The sequence below is a fragment of the Loxodonta africana genome, chromosome 6 (assembly GCF_030014295.1).
Source record: "Loxodonta africana isolate mLoxAfr1 chromosome 6, mLoxAfr1.hap2, whole genome shotgun sequence".
NCBI lineage: Eukaryota > Metazoa > Chordata > Mammalia > Proboscidea > Elephantidae > Loxodonta > Loxodonta africana.
The window spans coordinates 100,001,164-100,020,645 of NC_087347.1; the positions used below are offsets into that span (position 1 = coordinate 100,001,164).

At 38.3% G+C, this 19,482-nt stretch overlaps 2 protein-coding genes across 14 annotated transcripts in view; one reads left to right on the plus strand and one right to left on the minus strand.

The window, feature by feature from the left end:
- ORC4 (origin recognition complex subunit 4) overlaps positions 1-7,513 on the plus strand; it is a 116,170-nt gene extending 108,657 nt beyond the window's left edge. For all 13 annotated transcript variants that reach the window (XM_064287221.1, XM_064287222.1, XM_064287231.1 and 10 more), the window contains 4 exons: positions 2,963-3,071; positions 4,488-4,583; positions 4,675-4,742; positions 7,069-7,513. In XM_064287221.1, the coding sequence (XP_064143291.1) occupies positions 2,963-3,071; positions 4,488-4,583; positions 4,675-4,742; positions 7,069-7,257 (462 nt within the window). In that variant the 3' untranslated portion in view covers positions 7,258-7,513. The remainder of the gene's footprint in view (positions 1-2,962; positions 3,072-4,487; positions 4,584-4,674; positions 4,743-7,068) is intronic.
- Positions 7,514-10,273: 2,760 nt separating this feature from the next.
- ACVR2A (activin A receptor type 2A) overlaps positions 10,274-19,482 on the minus strand; it is a 92,847-nt gene continuing 83,638 nt past the window's right edge. Inside the window, exons 9-11 of the mRNA XM_010586330.3 lie at positions 18,476-18,614; positions 15,099-15,229; positions 10,274-13,952 (exon numbers count right to left, since the gene is read on the minus strand). Coding sequence (XP_010584632.1) covers positions 13,758-13,952; positions 15,099-15,229; positions 18,476-18,614 — 465 coding nt within the window. The 3' untranslated portion in view covers positions 10,274-13,757. The remainder of the gene's footprint in view (positions 13,953-15,098; positions 15,230-18,475; positions 18,615-19,482) is intronic.

Sequence of the window (19,482 nt, forward strand, 5' to 3'; positions counted from 1 at the left end):
AAAAAAATAGTATTCTTGAAAAATTTTTCATATGTTTCCTCTTCATCTGTGAACCAGGGTTTTGGACTGCCTGCTTCACGATCTTCTCTTCCTCTGGGCCCTAGACTAATCCAACACAAGCTTCCAAAGATGTGGGTTCCCTTGTTTATCTTGGAACATTGGGCCTTCTTTCATCACATCAGGCACTTGGGTATACAGAGAAATGATGTGACATCTCCAAGCATCTTCTCAGAAAGTGAGCTTTGAAACTTGACACGTGGTAACCCATGGAAAAACAAATGGAGGAACTCCGTGCACCATTATGAGGGGATGACTATAATTGGGGAGTATCTTGACCCTCTCACAGCTGATGGTTACTGAACATGGAAGTATTCTAAGTATCTTCTTGGGAGAGTGTTAGTTGGGGATTTCAACACACCTTCCAAGGGGATAACAGTAAAGGGTGTTACTGCTCCAGAAGCTGATAATGTAGAAGTCTAAATACAGTAGATGTGCAGATTCACTTGCCCTCCCCACAGAGGATGCAAACCAGGCTCATAGTTCCTGACTTCTAAAAAATGCTGGTCATTCTGAGGCCACAAGCTCCAGGCAGTTCTGTCCTCATCTGGTCTACCAATCCTTTTGCCATAATTTCTCTGTCATCTCTTGGTTAGGTCAGGCTCATCCTTTGGTATACTTTTTAAGAAGAGTTTATGGGAACCATTTTCTCTTGAGATCTTGTATACTTAAAATATCTGTTGACATTCTTCTTGAACAACATGGGATGTAATTTGAATCACAGTTTCCCCCGAGAACATTATAGACATTGATTTCCTCCTAGCATTCAGTGTTGCATATGCCAAGATGGAGTCCATGAGATTGTCTTTGAACTTGTAGCAATTGTAATTAAAAATTACTTCTACTAGAAGAAACAAATTTAAGAAATGTTTGAAATTCTGATTAACACAGCTTCATGGATTATATCTATATGTCAAATATGCCTCATCACTTGTTTTTGAACTTTATTAGAATCTTTTTTTTTTGCCTGTCAATCCTTGTTGAGACAACACGAAAATATCTAGAGAGATGCCACCCACCTGCCACTCTGAGATATATCTTTAAGGTCATGCTAGCTTCACAGCCTTCTGAGGTGTTACTGATTGAGTTGTTTCCCCAAAAAATAATGTGTTGTAAATCCTAAAATTACATCTATTGTTATGATCCTATTTGGGAATGGGTTGCCCTTTTGATGAGGCAGTATTAGTGTAGCGTATGTCTTAAATCAGTCTCCTTTGAGATACAAATGAGCAAGCAAGCACAAATGGGGGAAATATACATGCCACACAATCACCAAGGAACCTGGGAATAGAAGCTGAAAAGAGACAAGGACCTTCCCCTGGAGTGGACAACGAGAAAGCCTTCCCTTAGAGCCTGCACCCTGAGTTCAGACTTCTAGCTGCCTAAACTGAGGAAATAAATTTCTGTTCCTTGAAGTTACCCACTTGTGGTATTTCTGTTGTAGCAGCACTAGATAACTAAGACACATGGTAAGAGAATTCTTCTATACTGTCAGTATATGTATATTTATAACTTTGTATTTTATATAAAGGAGCCCTGGTGGTTCAATGGTTAAGAGCTATGGCGGCTAACCAACAGGTCGGCAGTTTCAGCCCACCAGCTTGCTCCTACAGCGTTGCTGTGAGTGAGAATCGACTGCAAGGGGTTTGGTTTTTTGGGGTTTACAGTTACAAAATATGTATGTATAACTGTCCTCCCTTCCACATTCCCTCAATATTTATAAGCATTTTTGTATTGTGGATTATTACATAGAAAATGTACATTTAACAAATATTACAAAGCTAATCCATATAACCACCATCGAAGTCAGGAACTAGAATATTACCAGCACTCCAAAAACTCCCTGTGTAACTACTCTTCCTAATCACAACCCCTAAAGGTAGTTATTCTGCTGCTGTTGCACAACACTCCCCACCCCTCACCCCACAGGACAGCCTCTTGCAGATTTCCCAGGTCGTTGAAGACATACAGGAAGGAGGCAACAACTAGACAAAGGCCATCTACCTGTGTTGCGGAGGATGCTCTGCAAACAGCTCTTCTTTTTTGCTTTTATATTAAGAGCCTTCCCCTTCAACGTGAAGCTTGTAAACCCCACAGAAACTTGAAATATCAGTGTTGATTGCTGTTGTCAGTACTGCTTTTAGTAGAAGCAGCTTAAGTTTTAAAATATAGGTTAGATGCCCTGATCTGATTTTGCTTCTTGATTGCAGTCCCTTAATAGCTTTGCTCAGTTTCACTTCCTGCTGTTTTGTGAGATCATCTCGTATTCTCTCTTCAGCCTGGGAGGTGGAGTACTTCAGAGTATCGGAGTCAGTCCCGGCGCGCGGAGACCTCGTGTGTGTCAGAGTAGAGCTGTGCTCCACAGGGTTCTCAGTGGCCGGGTTTCACAAGCTGACTGCCAGGGCTTTCTTCTGAGGCACCTCTGGGTGGACTTGAGCCACCAACCTTTAGGTTAGCAGCCAAATTTATCCTTGCACCGCTCAGGGACTCCATTAGAGAATCAGAAGTTAGTAAGTACCCCCAAAAGAATTTTATACAAAGCATAGATCTGCCTTTTTTGTTTCTGTCTGGGACTTTGAGTAGTAGTCTCTCTTCTCTTTAGTCTCTTCCCTTTCCCCTACTCCCTCTTAAAATTGTTGTTGAGGTGGAATTGTAAATAAAATACACAAGTGGGCATGGGTACAGAGTGTACATGAGCACTTTTTAATGCTTTGTATAGGCACAGTCATGTGGCATAGAAATTAAAATAACTTTTAATAGAGCTAAAGATGAGACAATACTTTTTCCAAGGATTAATATTTACTTGTCTAAGAACAGACTCTTCAAATTAAGAAGTTTTGCTCCGTAATATTTCAAAAATGCTCAAGTAGATAAGCAATTATTTTTCTGATCTGCATTTCCTTAGATGCTTGCTTTAAATCGGGTAACCTCATCACACCCATTTATGACTGCAGCAGATCTGATGGAGGCCAGTCAGCTGTGTAGCATGGACTCTAAAGCAAATATCGTACATGGTGAGACACCTGCTCTGTTTTTTTTTGGATTGTGTATTTTATAAATTTGAACTTAGATAATGGAATAATTTTTTAAATCCATTATAATTAATTTTGGGTATAGTGCTTTCTGGAGCCTTGGTGGCACAGTGGTTATAAGAGTTTGGCTGCTAACCAAAAAGGTCAGCAGTTTGAATCCACCAGCCACTCCTTGGAAACGCTAATGGGTTCTGCTCTATCCTGGAGGGTTGTTATAACTTGGAATGGATTCAGTGACAACAGGTTTGGTTTTTTTTTATAGCACTTTATATACAGAATGCTCTTTCATCCATTTCATGTTGCCCTAACTTAGCCCTTTAGAGGAGCCATTTAAAGTGAATCTTTTTTTTTTTTTTTTTAGATTATTGTGCTTTAGGTGAAAGTTTACAAATCATTTCAGTCTCTCATACAAAACGCCATACACACCCCGCCGTGCACTCCCAGCTGCTCCCCCCTTAATGAGGCAGAGCTCATTTCTCCTCTCCACCCTGTATTTGCCCTGTCCATTCAACCATCTCCTGTCCCCCTCTTCCTTCTCATCTTGCCACCAGACAGGAGTTGCCCACAGTGCCTCATGTGTCTGCATGAGCCATGAAGTTCACTCCTCCCCAGCATCATTGTCTGTCTTACAGTCCAGGCCAATCCCTGTCTGTAGAGTTGGTTTCGGGAATGGTTCCAATCTTGAGCTATCAAAGGGTCTGGGGACCATGACTGTCAGGGTCCCTCCAGTCTCAGACCATTAAGCCTGGTCTTTTTACGAGAATTTAAGATCTGCATCCCACTGTTCTCCTGCTCCATCAGGGATTCTCTGTTGGGATCCCTGTCAGGGCAGTTAAAGTGAAAGAATCTTGGAGCTCTGCTTCCTTTGCCCCATTGGAAGTTCAGATAGGACTGCATTGTTGGCGTAACTCATTACATCAAATGCTGCTGAGGAGCACTGGCTTTTCATCATTTTGAGCTCACTTTTGAGAATCTAATAAGCCTTCTGGCCAGGAAAACAATGCATACATAGTTGTGGGTATAATTTCCAGCAGTTTCAGTAGTCTCTGAATAAACCCCACCCATAAGCCCTATGTGATTTAAAGTCAGATAACAATTGCTAGTTATTGTTTATTATGGGGCATATGGTGAATGTTTGATAATACTGCTTCTAATCCCTGTAACTTCCAAGTTCAGAAATATCCCTTTTTTGTAGGTTTGAAAACTGAGCTCTGGGAGGCTAGGTAACTTGCTTATGATTATATAGATAGCAGTCACTGAACACATTTGAACCTGGGGGCTTCTTGACCTTCCCCACCCCTGAAAACCACGATCTTTCACCATATCATACTGTTTCATATTTATTTCAATGTTATGTATCACTAAGTAAACTACAACTCAGTTTTTCTTTTACTATAGGTTTGTCAGTCTTGGAAATTTGTCTTATAATAGCAATGAAACATTTAAATGATATCTATGAAGAGGAGCCTTTTAATTTTCAAATGGTCTATAATGGTGAGAAGAAACTTCAGTCTTTTTTTTTTTTTTTTCTCTGACTTTCCCTTCTACTTACTTGAAGGTACTAATGTCATTGCTTTCTACCCAGAGTTTCAGAAGTTTGTTCAAAGGAAAGCTCATTCCATTTATAATTTTGAGAAACCTGTTGTCATGAAGGTAAGATTGGGTTTGCTCTTATTTTTCTGCCAATTATATGTGGCACAGGACCAGGCAATGTTTTTGTTCTGTTGTACAAAGGGTCACTGTGAGTCAGAACCGACTCAACGGCACCTAATGTTTTATACATAGACGTTTCTCTTTTGCCAATTTTTAAAATTTAGTCATTTATCATAGGATTTTTTTTCCCAAATTACCTAAAAATTGAATGGTTTTGAAGAAACTACCAGTTTTTACAGTCTGTGGAAGCATACTGCCCTCTGCTGTCTGTTCATAGCACTTGCATCCTGAAAGAGAACTGTTCGATTATAGTGTGTCAGACATAAGATAAAATCCTATACCTTTCCAGCCCAAGTACTGGCGACCAAAATGCAGATACAAGCGATTAAGAAACTAAAGGACAAAGTCTCAATGGCTGGTAGATCAGACAGAGAAAGCTTTACTCAGGGGTGGTGGTGTGGCGGGAGGGTGGGGGCGGGGAGGAGGGAGTGAGGCATGAGTTTTTAAAACTCCAGGTCACCACTGTCACTAGAAATATGTGAACCACATAATGTAACTTTAATAGCCACAAAATAGGGAAAAAGAAAATTAGCTTTTATGATTTATTTAACCCAATTATGTCATTGTTTTACTATGTAATCAATAGAAAATTAATGAAGTATTTTGCAGTTTTTTCTTTTGTATTAAGTCTGAAATTTGGTGTGTGTTTTATTCTTACAGCACATCTTAATTCACTGAATGTTCATTGGAAATACTTGATCTTTATTTAGATTCCATAAAATTTATTGTTGAAAATAATTTACATTCCTATATTGTTCCAAATGTAAAAACTTCCTATCAAGTATCAGATTTTAAATAAAAAAAAATTTCAAATGAGTACCTCAGTCACACTAATCACATTTCAAGTACTTAATAGCTGTGTGTGGCCAGTGGTTACCTGGTTACCTTATTGGGCAGCATTTTTTTTTAAAGAAATAGACCCCTTTGTCTTTTGGCAGCCTTAGTTGTCAAAATGGAAACCCTGGTGGCGTAGTGGTTAAGAGCTACGGCTGCTATCCAAAAGGTTGGCAGTTCAAATCCACCAGGTGCTCCTTGGAAACCCTATGGGGTCAGCTCTGCTCTGTCTGTAGGGTCACTATGAGTCAGAATCAACTCGACAGCAGAGAGTTTGGTTTGAGTTTTAGTAGTCAAAATTTTATTTCTTGTAGCAAGAAAAAGAGTATACAGGATTGTATTGCCATTTCTTCCGAGCAAAAGGAAAAGTAGCACACTGGAGAGATTTTTCCCCTAATGTCTGTATCCATCTGAGAGTCAGTTCACCGGAGTTTGAACAGTGGAAAGGGTTACCTAAGCATTTAAATTTTTATGAATAGTTTGCCGTTCCTAATTTCTACATTTTAAATAAGAAAGCATTTTGCTGTCTAGAAATACTTTAAATCTCAGTTTTATTCAACCCAACATCTGAAGCCTCCAGTTTTTTCTCATTTTTCACAGATGAAGGGTGTCTGCATTATTTGTTTTCATCAGAAGAATTTTTTGATGCATAATGTATTCCAGTGGTATTTTTTACAATGAGGCTGTAAGGATAGAAAGCTTCAGGAATCTATTTCAGTGTATTAATATTTAATGGTTAGTGTATCATGATTTTTTTTTTCATAGCTAAATAACATACCTAGAACAGTGATCATGGTTAGAAAGAATACACTACAGTAATCTGAGGGGTAAGAGGAAGCAGACAGGAAAGAGCCCTATTAAAGTGAAGAAGACAGAAGAAGGGGACTTCTTGACAGGTTGTAGCAGTCTGAGCCAGGCTCCTTGCCGCAGTCAGCCTATCCCGTTCCTGCCTGCTGAATAATTTCATTATCAGCTGAATAGGCCTTGTGTGTGCCTAGGTGTGTTTCCTGCTTTCCTCTTTGCTGAAACTATTAATCGCTACAAAGCCTTATAAAGGTAGACAAAATGGAAATGCAAATGAGTAACCCAGGTCTTATTAGATGGTCAGGTTTTTTAGAGAACTGGAAATCCTTCATTAACTGAAGTACTAGGAGGAAATACAGTATAAAATGAGATTAGGAACAAAAGCCATATCGTGCATAATGTTTGTTCTGATTATATTCAGCAGCACAGGGACAGATAACTTTGAGTTTACACTGTTTTACCTGGCACATACAGTTTTATGAAAGTGAACCCTAGTGATTTCTTAGTAAAAGCTTCATTTACTGGCACTCTATTCCACAACTGACCAAAACCCTCACTCACTCTTCCCTGAGTTAACTTTGTTACTTTCTTCTCCTGTTGAGCCTAAATTGTTTCTTTCATCTTTCAGGCTTTTGAACACTTACAACAGCTAGAATTAATAAAGCCCATGGAAAGAACTTCACTAAATGCACAGAAAGAGTATCAGCTGATGAAACTACTTTTGGATAATACTCAAATTATGAATGCTCTACAGAAATACCCCAACTGCCCTACAGATGTTAGGCAGTGGGCAACATCCTCACTAAGCTGGTTATGAACGTTAGCCAGTGATTTCAGTGTTGGAGGCCCAGGCATACTTCTCTAAAGAACGAAGAGCTGTTGTCACTTGAAAAGATATGTTAATACATTATCTTGTATTTATAAACGTGTATTTTTGTACTTACGGGAGACTGTTGGCACGTGTAGCATCCTGGCTGTGTCTGCTTTTGAATATAAGCACTGTTCTGATTTGTTAATTTAGACTATGTTGTAAGTAGCAGTTCAAAAGAATAAAAATTAGGGATTGGACCATATGTTTATTTAACAACTCTGAAGTATTTATGTGGTACATTTGAAGAGTTCGTTTTAACCTAGCAGCCAAAGCAAGAAAGAAACTGATTAATGTTTTCGCCCAGTAGGAGGTGCTCCATTTTTTTTCTGTATACACAGGAATTTTAGATTCTGTCCGAGACCCGGGTCTTCTGGTTAAGGCGACTGACCAATTTGGCCAGAGGACGGTTCACAGATAATGACCGAGGAGTTTGAATATTTTCTTCTAGACTTCTCAGAATGTGGTCCTCACACCATCTGCATCAGAATCCCTTGTAGGATTTTTTTTTAATGCAGATTCTTGGCCCTACCCCTTAGGCCTAAGGAATCAGAATTTCTTTTTTTAACAAGCACTTTAGGAAATTCCTGGAAAACCACTACCGCAAATAATAGAAGTGTTCGTATTGTTAGCTAAATCTATTTGAATAAAAAATAAACCCCTAAGGAATGTGGAAATGTCAGTGAAAGCACTACCTTATCAATTCAAAGATTCATGAACTAAAACTGGCATGTTTAAAATGAAATTTGGTTTAAAAAACCCACTGCCACAGAGTCGGCTGTGACTCAGGTTAACCGTACGTGTTCCGGGACAGACACTGCCCCCGGGGCCTCCTGGGCTGTAATCTTTACCCAAGCAGGTCACCAGGACTTTCCTCCGTGACTGCGCTAGGTGGCCTGGAGCCACTAACCTTTAGGTTAGCAGTCAAGTGCAAACCTTTTGTGCCACCCAGGGACCTTAGAAATTTAATAAGCATTCAGTAAATGTTAGTGACTTCATCTATTTAAAAACATTTGATTGCCTATTGTGTATGTGGCGCAAGGTTTACAAAAGGCAGAGTCCCTACCCGCATGTAGCTTATCTGTCAAAGGCCCTAGGAGATCTAGGTACTGTCATTTACAGACGAGAAAGTAACAGCAGTGGCAGTATCCACAACCACACAGGTAGGGAATGACAGACCCTGGTTTGCCTGACACCAGATGCCACTGCAAGACAGTGGGTTCCTTACAGAGTATTTTTTAAAGTGTGCCCTAATAAACTGTTTATCTGGCTTTTAAGAAGTCTCAGATACAGAATGGAATACAAGATTTCTTTGCAGAAAAGTAGTTCTGAGTAGTTACAACCTATTCTTTCGTGCATGTAGCCTTTCCTCCCCTGCGAAAAAGTGAAGCCTTCTCTAAGTCTGGACATCACTACCATTTACTTTCCAGCAATGTCTCATTAATATTCAGCAAGGATTTCACATTTTGAGCTATAGTTATCCCTTTTAAAAAAATTCTGGACTGTTTTCAGGGTAGTACTATCTGCTTTAAAGGGTAACATGATGATGAACTGATTACGGGGATGCAAATTTTTTTAGCTTAAGGTGCTACTAGCCGCCTTCTGCCTCAGTGGGTAAGCTACAGAAGATACATCAACAGCCAAGTACAAAGATTAAAAAACTAAGGTGGGTTTTAATTTTCAGTGATTGAAGTAAACATGAAACAGTTATAAAGCAAATTAGAAAAAAAATAGGTTTAGTAAAAGCCATACAAGTGAGAAATACATGCCTACATCCTGAAGACATTTGGGTGGGAAGAAGGGCTGTTGATCTTCCCCTTTACATACTCTCCAGTACAAAGAAGCTAAAATGTTATATACAAAATTTTAACTGACTTTATCTCTTAAACTGCTTAAACCATGAATAAAAACCAAAACTGAAAAGCCCTAGTGAAAACTTGTATGAATAACATAAACTTACAAGCTTAAACTCATTCATTCATCAAAAGGAATGTAGGCTTTTAACAGCAAAACAAAAACCAATGAAAGCAGGTGAGGAATAATGCCAGAGGCTTCAGTGCTTTTACTCAAGTGTTCCCTTCAGATGGCCCACCAAAAACAGGATCTTATATTTTAAAATGTGGGAGGGGGGCTCCCAGATTTACATACAAATGCCTGTGAAAGGCTCTGAGGGATTAAAACCTGTTTGGTCCAAACTTACTGTACCATAACAACATCTGTTAACTTCCTGAAGCATCAGCGTTTAGTAAAACCCGTGGTAGAAAACAATTCAGACTTTTTTGTAGTGATTCCATGCAGGTTCCACCATGGTGGCTATTGATTTGGTTTAGAAGGCAACACAGGTTCTCTCCAACTAACATAAGTGCTGCCCCATGCTTCACCCTCACCCTAAGGAAACTGAGAATTTGTGTGAACTGCCAGCTTTTCCACTCCCATTTTCTTTGAAAGCCACAGAATAAAGCCTTTACAACATAAAATATTTAAATGAAAGTTAGCTTCCCTGATGCACTAAATGCCCTATGTCAAGGTACCAGAATATAAATCTTACCCATTCAGTCAATAAACTAGATAGGTATTTAGGAAGTGTACTTTATCTTTGATGATGGTATTTCCAAAGCCAAATTTTCTATTTCCATGTGAAAAGACAAGGTAACTAATCCCAGCTAGCCTTTGGCTTCCTGTAGCTGGCAGGACCAACGTACACTTCAGCGGGAATACAATCTGTTTAGACTATAATGGAGAGAAGTGCCACAACTTAACAATCTCCCTTTTTTCACCACTATCCCCATTCTTACAAATCTCAACATGTTTAAGCCTAACTACAAATTACAAAGCTACTACTCCCCTCTTTAAAGAAAAACTGCATATGCGAATCATACCGTATTCACTTTTTTATTTAACTTGGGGGTGGAATGGGGATAGCATAACATTTTATTTGTACAATATTTAACAATCACTTATCCAAGGTGGGGTTTTATGGGTCTTTTTTTTTTTTTTAAGCTTTTCATTAAATACTTGCAGAAAAAACAGCAAGTACGATTTGACAGTAGTACAACAACCTGTGCCCAAAACACTGACAAGAAATACAGAGTAAAGCTAAATTAATCGCTTACCAATATCTTGAGAGGTAACAAATAGGATATGGGTTGAGACTGCATAAAAAACGTACTGCTGGTTGAATATCTGAGGTAAATGATGTTCAATCAAATATGCTACTTGTATCATTTTGCCCATAAATCGGTAAATAATTTTATGCACATTATACCAAATGTTCCTAAAAAGTAATTCTTAAAAAAGGTAAAAAAGAGAAGCTGGAAAATACCTGTGGCAAAGCTTTTTTTTTTTTTTTTAAATAATCAGTTTAACCCACTAACTGCCATCTGGCCAGGGTTTCTTTCCCTACCACCTGCATTTTACTTAAATGTAGATGTTACTTAGGGGTGAGGAAAGAGGGAGCGATTTCTTCTATAATTTCATGACATGATTCTATTTTTAAATTCCAAGGTGGCGGGTTTTTTTTTTTTTTTTGTTCCTGATTGTATTTTCAAAATGTCACCATGAAAGACAGTGCAAGTTCACGGGACCAACAACTTTGAGGCACAGTCTCTGTTCTGGAATTCATAAGGTACTTGTTATAAACATCCAAACAAGAATCACACATCACATGCTAAAAACTTCCTAGCATCTAAAATACATACAAGAGCTGTGGCAGGGCAAAGACTTCGAATAAAGCCAAACACTGGTTAATCCATCAGTCCTATGGCAGTTGATCATAAAGCAATCCTCACACGGAGATCTGAGCAAGGTAAAGAGTATAAGTTAGAGCAGCAGTTCTGATGGCTATCAGAAAGGCAAAATACAAGACTAGTCAGGAGGAGCACCATACACATGAGGAAAAAGTTACTGGGGTCTCAGTTTACCCCAAAACAAAGAAGTCACGGTTTTTCTTTCTTTGATCTTTCCGTTTTCCAGTATCCTAGCTCAAACTTTTAACTTGCCCAATCTGCGCTGACTGTAAACCAAACACTAAAATGCCCTGCAAAAGAAAGTTTCAACAAGACTAGGTATCAGACAGGTAGTCACTGGAACATTCGTATATTACTGCTTAGAAAAAGTATTTGTCTATTAACATAGTTCTCAAAAGGATACAAGTTTTAAAATTGGATCGCTAGAGTTAAGTATAATACCCAGGATTTCTAAAAAACTTTTTCTAACGCCAAGAGAAAACATTTTATATTGTGAATAACCGGTTTATAAAATTTATCTCTAGTGCTCACATAAGCCAAACATATTCATAATATCCCTTTGTTTTGAATTTTTTTGAACTAAAAAAGAGGGTTAAATGTTTACAACAGATAGAAATTAGTCTTCAGGAGATGAACAATTTTCCTGTACACACATTTCTCAATATGTTCCCTTCTTGATTTGTTTCAAAATGGAAGCAAAACCAAATCAAGAAATTGAGAGGCCAAGTACTTTTTGAAATAAAGAGAACTCAACATTGAAATGGGTATTCCTAGGAATACAATGACACCTTGGGTACATTATGTGACCAAGAGCACAAGCAGTTCTGTATGGTGTGTGGCACACAGACAGCAATGCTATTACCCTTCTTTCCCTCCCTGCTTAGAGTCTGTTGACCTATGTCGTCTTATAAATAATATAATTTATTATTCCCAGAGATTAAGTGCATATAATATGTAAAATGTAGTGTGTATTGTGTGGTTAAATAACCATTTGAAGATAACATTCACAGTGAGGCTCCTGATAGTGACATGTAAAAAATTATAAAATTAATGTATGGATTTAGAAATGACCTGACAAAGGTACATAGCATAATACTGGCTATTTGTTGGTCAGTAATCTCAAAATTCAGGAAATTAATGATTTACTTTGGCCTTTTTTTTTTTTATATATATAAATTTGAGGAAGAATCCAATTATACTCTAATGTAATATTGGTTTGAAAAGCACTTTGGCACCTATCTACCATCAATTCCATTTTCTTAGCAAGGATAAGGCATGAACTATCCTAAATTAATATCAGAGTTACTTGTCAAAGCAATTCTGGGGAGGAAGCTAGGCTACGTTGTCTATATCAACATTGGTTACCTCTAAATGTCATTGCATAAGTTTAACTGTTATCCCTGATTTGTTTTAAAGCAGTAACATCTGAAATCTGTGCTTAAATTCAAAATGTCCATCCTAGGATAATTCTTTACATATCACAGACATCAAATATTACTCTGACAAGATGGCACCAAGCAGAAATATAGTGATAAAGTTATAAGTCTCAAAGCAGAGAGTGAGGAATTCTGGGTAATGACACTTCCTGAGGTGATCCTAAAACAGTGATAAAGAATGTCCCACACACTGTTTGGTGAAAGAAATACACTACAATTTTACATATATAAATAGGAAAAATCTATTTTAAAAGAATAAAAATGAAGAGCTTTCCAGTGTCACAGCTCACTTAAAAAAATTTAAATCATGCTTTAAATTTCCAAATATTCCCCAAACACAGCACACCTAAAAAATATATATATATATATATATACTTAGGTAAGTATGCAATATTTTGGGAACTGATATAAGATGAAGCTTTAAAACGTGGGAAGGGAAAAATGACACTTTTTTTTTTTTTCATTTCAAAAAACAGCACTTTTTTCTTAAATTACAAGCTAGCACAAAATCTAAAACACTGCTTTACGAATGGCCACTTACCGTTGGCACTAAGCATAGCTTACTTTTTTTTCTTAAATAACACAGTGAATTTGTAATACCTTGTTACAAAACACGGATCAATTTATTATTCAGATTTTGTTAGTGTTTTCAATTTGATAATTTAGCAACCGTGGAACTGAGGTATACCTTGTTGAGGGAGGTTAAAGTAACGCTTGGAAGCCTCTTACTGTACCCACGTTGATGACTTGGTTATGTACACAGACAGCAGCACACTGAACATTCACAAGCTGTGTCATATTGGCATCACAATAGTCATTCAGAGAAACACAACAGCAAATGCAATAAAAACAAGTTACCCTTTTTAAAATCTGAAATGAAAAGTTTTTGATTTAAAAAAAAATAGCAGTTCATTTAAGGAATTAGTGTCTTCTTACAGACATTAAGAAATCTGATGTCAGTTTTCACACACACAGTTAGCCAGGTCCAAAAGACCGTGACGATTTGGAGAGGGCCACATTCTTCATGTACACTTTCAAAAGTTTCTTTATAGAGTTTGCAACTTTTCTCTTAGTCTCACGTCCTTCACATCTGTGCTGTAGGCAATGCAGTAAGTCTCCCAGAGCCACATTTTTAAATGAGGGTCTTCTGACGTTTCCAAGAGACATCCTACTCATTTCACACAGAAAATAAACTGTAAGCAGTTCTGTTAGCTTAGCAGCTCTGGTTCAGAGTCTTGTTTCTCAGTGTGTGCTGATGGTGCAACCATCATAGACTTGATTCTTTGGGAGGAAAGTCAACATTTGTGACCATCGTGACCACTGTTACAATGTCCTCTGTGGTAATGATATTTGTTAGTCTCTGCATCTGAGTAATTCTTTCTCCTACACATCCAGCTGATAACCTGGCTTCTGCATCATGATCCCAACATTCTTCTATTGTCTCACAGAGCATTGCCATTCCCTAAAAAGAAAAACAAACATAGTCAAACACCAGAGCAAGTTTTGTTTTGTATCAGGAGATATGGAGCTCTGGTGGCATAGCGGTTAAGAGTTCAGACTGCTAACAAAAACGTCAGGAGCTCAAATCTACCAGCTGATCCTTGGAAATGCTATGGGGCAGTTCTACTCTGTCTTACAGGGTGGCTGAGTCAGAATCAACTCAAGGAATGGCAATGGTTTTTTTTTTTCAAACCAGGAAACAGAATTGCTATTTTTTTGCATCAAACAAAGTTTGAGAACCAACCATGTTTGATATTATTTGCCAACATTCATTTTCATTAAACACCAACTATGTGCAGGACCATGAAGAAAAGCATTCAGAAAAAAAAAAAAAAAAATGAAAATTCTTTTTTTTTTTTGCAGGGGAGGTTAGTACTGGAGACCATCACGGCAGGAATATGTATTTTCTAATACCAAAAATGTTGCTGTTGTTCACAAACCAAGTCATTTCAAAGCTAACCCTTGAACTGGACTCAAAACTACAGCTAAAGGGTCATCGACCACCCTTTATTATTTTCTTAGTTCATATCAGCATTTCTAGTTTGCATTTAAATAAAAAAGATGGTCAGACAGCCATTCTCGAGAATTCTCTACCTGTTTACCCATGTTTCTAGTTCTGTCTAGACCAAATGATCAGTGCGATATCATTTCATCCTTTGCCTAGTTTCTAGCATTAAAGCATTTTTAAGAACTTGAAATTCCCCCAATCCCAAATCAAAAGGCTCAAGCAAATGCCTATGGAGAGAATACTGGGTGCTTAAGGTATAATAAGCTTTTTAAAATGTCATCATAATAGCAGGTTACCCCACTAGCCGCGGGCTCTGGGTCACTATTCCTTCTCCTGGGAAGCTCTCCAAATAGAAGGCATGCTAATAGGCACAGAAACAGAGAGATGAAGAGCCTCCTAAGGCTCCATGGCTTCACACCCTTCCCCGTGAGCATACTGACACTCCCAATTCCATTCTTTCTAGGATTCTAGTACAAAATGTCCTTTGTGAAGACCACCTCCCCAGAAAGTCTTCCCAGGAGAGAAATATGCAGAGATAAGTCATTTCTCTCAAGGGTGTTTTATTGGAATTTCAAATGAAAAGCTAACTGTATAACTTACAGCATGTTTCTGCCAATAATCTCTTAAAACAGGTCTCTTTTTTTTATGCACGACGACATCCTGCATGTCTTCAAGGGATGGGTGCTGGCCAATCTCCTCCTCAAATGGCAGCATATACTCATCTACAGGCCCTGAAATGTAAAAGAGGGAAAAAATCACTTGAATTCAAATTTCCCTTATTTCCAAACTTGTACAAACCTTCTAAAACAGAATCTTTATCACCTTTTTTTTCAACTGTTACATGTTATTATGACAGGAGAGAAATGGACTCTCAACTTTTACTGTACCACAGGGTAACTCAAACTCTAATTGAGAGAAGATAAAAGGTCTTTGATTTGGCACATAACCCCATTGAGGACTGTGTAAGGAGCTTTCTTACCTACTGCACTGTAATGCCCATCAACATCTGTATGTGGGACACAGGCGACAATATTTGCACATCAAGGAAGTAATAAAGGATTAAGGTACCCATTCCTCCTTGCAATTCATGTCAAAATGTTATCAGCAGTGTCTCCTCTTTGAAGACTTTGGGTTCAATCTGTTACAACCATCTTTATTCCATGCTACACCTCACGCTCCACGAGGAGTTACACACCTCAAGGTCACACCTCCTTTCTGCCCTCACAAGAGCTGCCAGAAGTGCATTTTTTTTTTTTTTAAATTACATACTCTCTGTAACCAGGGTTCCCCACAAGTCAGAATGTGCCTTCACAGACAAACAGGATTTATTCAACAACACAAATAATTCTATTTTTTCTTAGGCCTACTCAGATATATATGAAAATACATTTAGGGGTTAATAATAGCTAATATTTGATGAGCATTTATCCTGACCAGGAACGTGGTATATATTATTTAATTCCATTTTATCTTCACAGATGTCAAAGTGGCATTACCATTATTTTACAGATAAGAAAGCAGCTCAGGAAGGTTACAGAATTTGCACAAGGACACATAGCTATTAAGTAGTAGAGCTGACATCTGAATCCATCTCTTAATGATTTTAAAGTCTGTGCTTTTAATCACTGTACTGTCTCCCACTGACAGAAACAGATCACTACTGAGCGATTTTAATTAACAGGTATGTGTGCACATAGACATAAGCCCTGTTCAAGCCCTTAAAACCAACTAACTCCTCCTGGACAGAATATAAATTATAAACAATGAATCATGAAGAGCCCACTAACAAAACCCTCTCCAGATGTTACGAGTCCTTGAAGGCTGGGCAGTCGGTTTCTGCTTGGGCACGTCCAGTGACTTCGAGTACTGACATTTTAAGGTGTCTGTTCAATCCTTGCTACTCAAAATGTGGCCCACAGTCCAGCAGCACTGGCATCAGCTGGGAGCTTACAAGAAATGCAGAACCTCAGGCCCCACCCCAAGACCCGCTGAATCACGATCTGCATTCTAAGAGATTCCAGAGGAGTTCAGCGCACGCATTAAAGTTAGACAATCACTGAAGTTAACCATCAACCACTAGCCAGCAACAAATTTTATAACACCTACTTCACCAACGTTGTTCACAGTCCCTTCTGCCCCAATTTCTGACTTAGAATGGCGTGACTCTTCAACTTAGTATCTCACGGCACGTACAAGGCATTTAAGAAATGTCAACGTGCACCTTCCCTTTTCCTTTTCCATAAAAAGTTCCCCTGATTACCCCACTTCCCCACAACCAAAGGTAATTTCTCCCTCCCCTAAACTCCTACAACATTCTCTTACATTCCTCAGGAACTACATTCATCCAAAAACATGTAGTGAATACCTACTATGTACCGGACGCTGAGCTAGACCGTTCACATCTACCTTCCTCTAGAGGTAACTGTCCAGGATGAATTTAATCAACTTAAGTGTAAATTACTTAAGGACAAGGCTTTATCTACACCCCATAACACCTAATCCAGTGGAGGGTTTGCTTTGGAGAGTTCATATGAATAAAGTTCCTAAGAAATACATTTTCTTAGAACATCTGCCACCTGACCTACTTCTGCTTCCATAAATGCATGCACACAAAAAATGTACTTCCTCTTCCACTCTGAGCTAAAATACACTGAACAGCTTACTCTTCTTCCTATAGACTTCAAGCTAAAATTATCCCCAAATTGCTTCAACCTTTCTTAGGTTCTGGATCTGCTCCCACACCAGGCCCCCAATCCTGGAAGAATGAATAGCTGCCCATTCCTGAGCACTCTTACTAAGTTCCCTTTAAAAGCACAGTACCTACCCCTGATCAAATTTCATATTCCAGAAGTGGTCTGTCCTACACTGAGAGCAGAGCAAATAAAGTATTTTTATTAACATAGGTTAAGCTGGTTACAGCTTTTTAAATATTCAACACGGTATCTTCTATGGTCTTTGACAATCCGCAGGAAGTTTTTAGGCAATTATAAATTGAAATAAAAAAAAACAGATCAAGTTAATTTACATTTGTTTGGGAATTTAGTAGCCAGGAAGTTTGCCTTACATTCTCACATCCAAAGAAGTGCTGCAATATATTTGGAGCACTAAGGACAGAGCACCTAGCCACACTATTTAGTTCTCACACCAGGAATATAGTATGCAAGTTCACCTCTCCCCAGCCCCTAAAAAGGCAAATACTTAAGATGATTTGAATGGGAACTTGAGTAATAAGAACAGAGAGCAGGAGCCCTTTAGGATCTGAGGTTCTGTGCTAGGGAATGTGACTAATGTGCACATTAATGTCAGCATCAGACCAGACCTTCACAGCTTTAAGGAGGCAGAATTTAACCTGTGCAATATCCAAATAAATGCGTGCTTCTAGGTCTGTCATGGAGGAGAGACCAAGTTCAGTCTGATTCGTTGGGCATATGCTGGCATCCCGAGTGCTGAACCGACTCATAGCCTGAGTGCCCTGGGAGGCAGTCAAAGCCTCCGACTCAATATGCATCCATCTCCTCTCATGCCAAGAGTTGACTTTAGAACCTGAGGACTCATGTGACCTAACCAGAGAACAGCCCTCTTCCTACATATGAATCCGAGCTTTAAATCTAGGTTTCACCATTTACTAGCTTAAGGCTATTTTAGGCAAAATACTTTGTTAATCTGTCAGAGTGTTCAATTTCCTCATCTGTAAAACTGAGATAATCACTACTCGTCAAGCTGTTTTAGGAAATAAGCTAAAGGTATGCGACGTGCCCAGCAAAACATCTGGCAATGGTGCAGGATGGGCACCTTTCCTCTCCTGCCCCACCCTATGGTCCCTTGCCTCCTGCATTCTCTAAGCTATAGCATCCTACGGTCTATTTAAAAAAAAAAAAAAAAAAACTACAAAATATTACCTTTATTTTGAGCATAATCACCCCTTTCAAACATGTGTTCTGGGCATATGTATCTTTTTAAAAATATTTTTCCCTTACCATCTGCGGCAGTACAGCGAGAAGCCAGTTCCCACAGGACTAATCCCATGGCGTACATATCTATCCTCAAAAATGCATCCCTTTGGAAGTTTATAGCACCCTCTAATACCTCTGGAGCCATATACCTCCGGGTACCAACCTGAAAAAGATGTTGAAAGTAAACAGTACTCATTCATTAACTTTACGAACATTTTATGATTTTGTAAAAAGAATTCAAGAAAATGAAATGTGTTCTAATACCAGGTAACTAAATTATGACTATCAAACTATGGGGTCATGTAGGTATTTATTCCATTTCAAGTAATGCAACAGCCAAACCACTGGAAACAATCAAAACATCCATAGTAGGACTGCTTCAGCAAATTTGGTACTATGCCGCTCTTAAAAACCATGAGGTAGACCTATAGGTGCTGACACGGAGAGATCTCCAAAAATACTGTTGAGTGAAAAAAACAGGGAACAAAGCAGTATGAGTAGTAAGATCCTTTAAGGGTACACTTTAAAAAAAATATACCGACAGAGTTATGTATATATATACGCTGTCTTAGAATTTTTTTTTTCCTCCTGAAAGGAATTGTAGCAAACTGAACAGTGGCTGTTTGTGGGGAGAATGATGGAATAGAGAAGAAAACTGTATATACTTTTCACCTGGACTGTATGAAATGTATCCTTTAAAAAAATTTTTTTTTTGAGGGTTTTCTTTTTCTCTGTATTTTAAAAACATGTTATAAAACATTAAAAAAGAATTAGCTAAGGACAGATAAACTTTAAAAAAATGTATTTATTCATGAATTCTTCTGTCTTGCAATCCTGTATTTATACCTGTCCCTAACAATTTAATATTTCTTAGTACTGTAACTATGGTAGCTAGCTTTGGTTGGTGCCTGATATTCATATATGAATGTTGTATGAATACAACATTCATATATAAATGCTTAAGAAATACTGATGAGACAAGCTGCGTCGACCACAATCTATTTGAGTTTTAGAAGATCTAGAGAACAGCC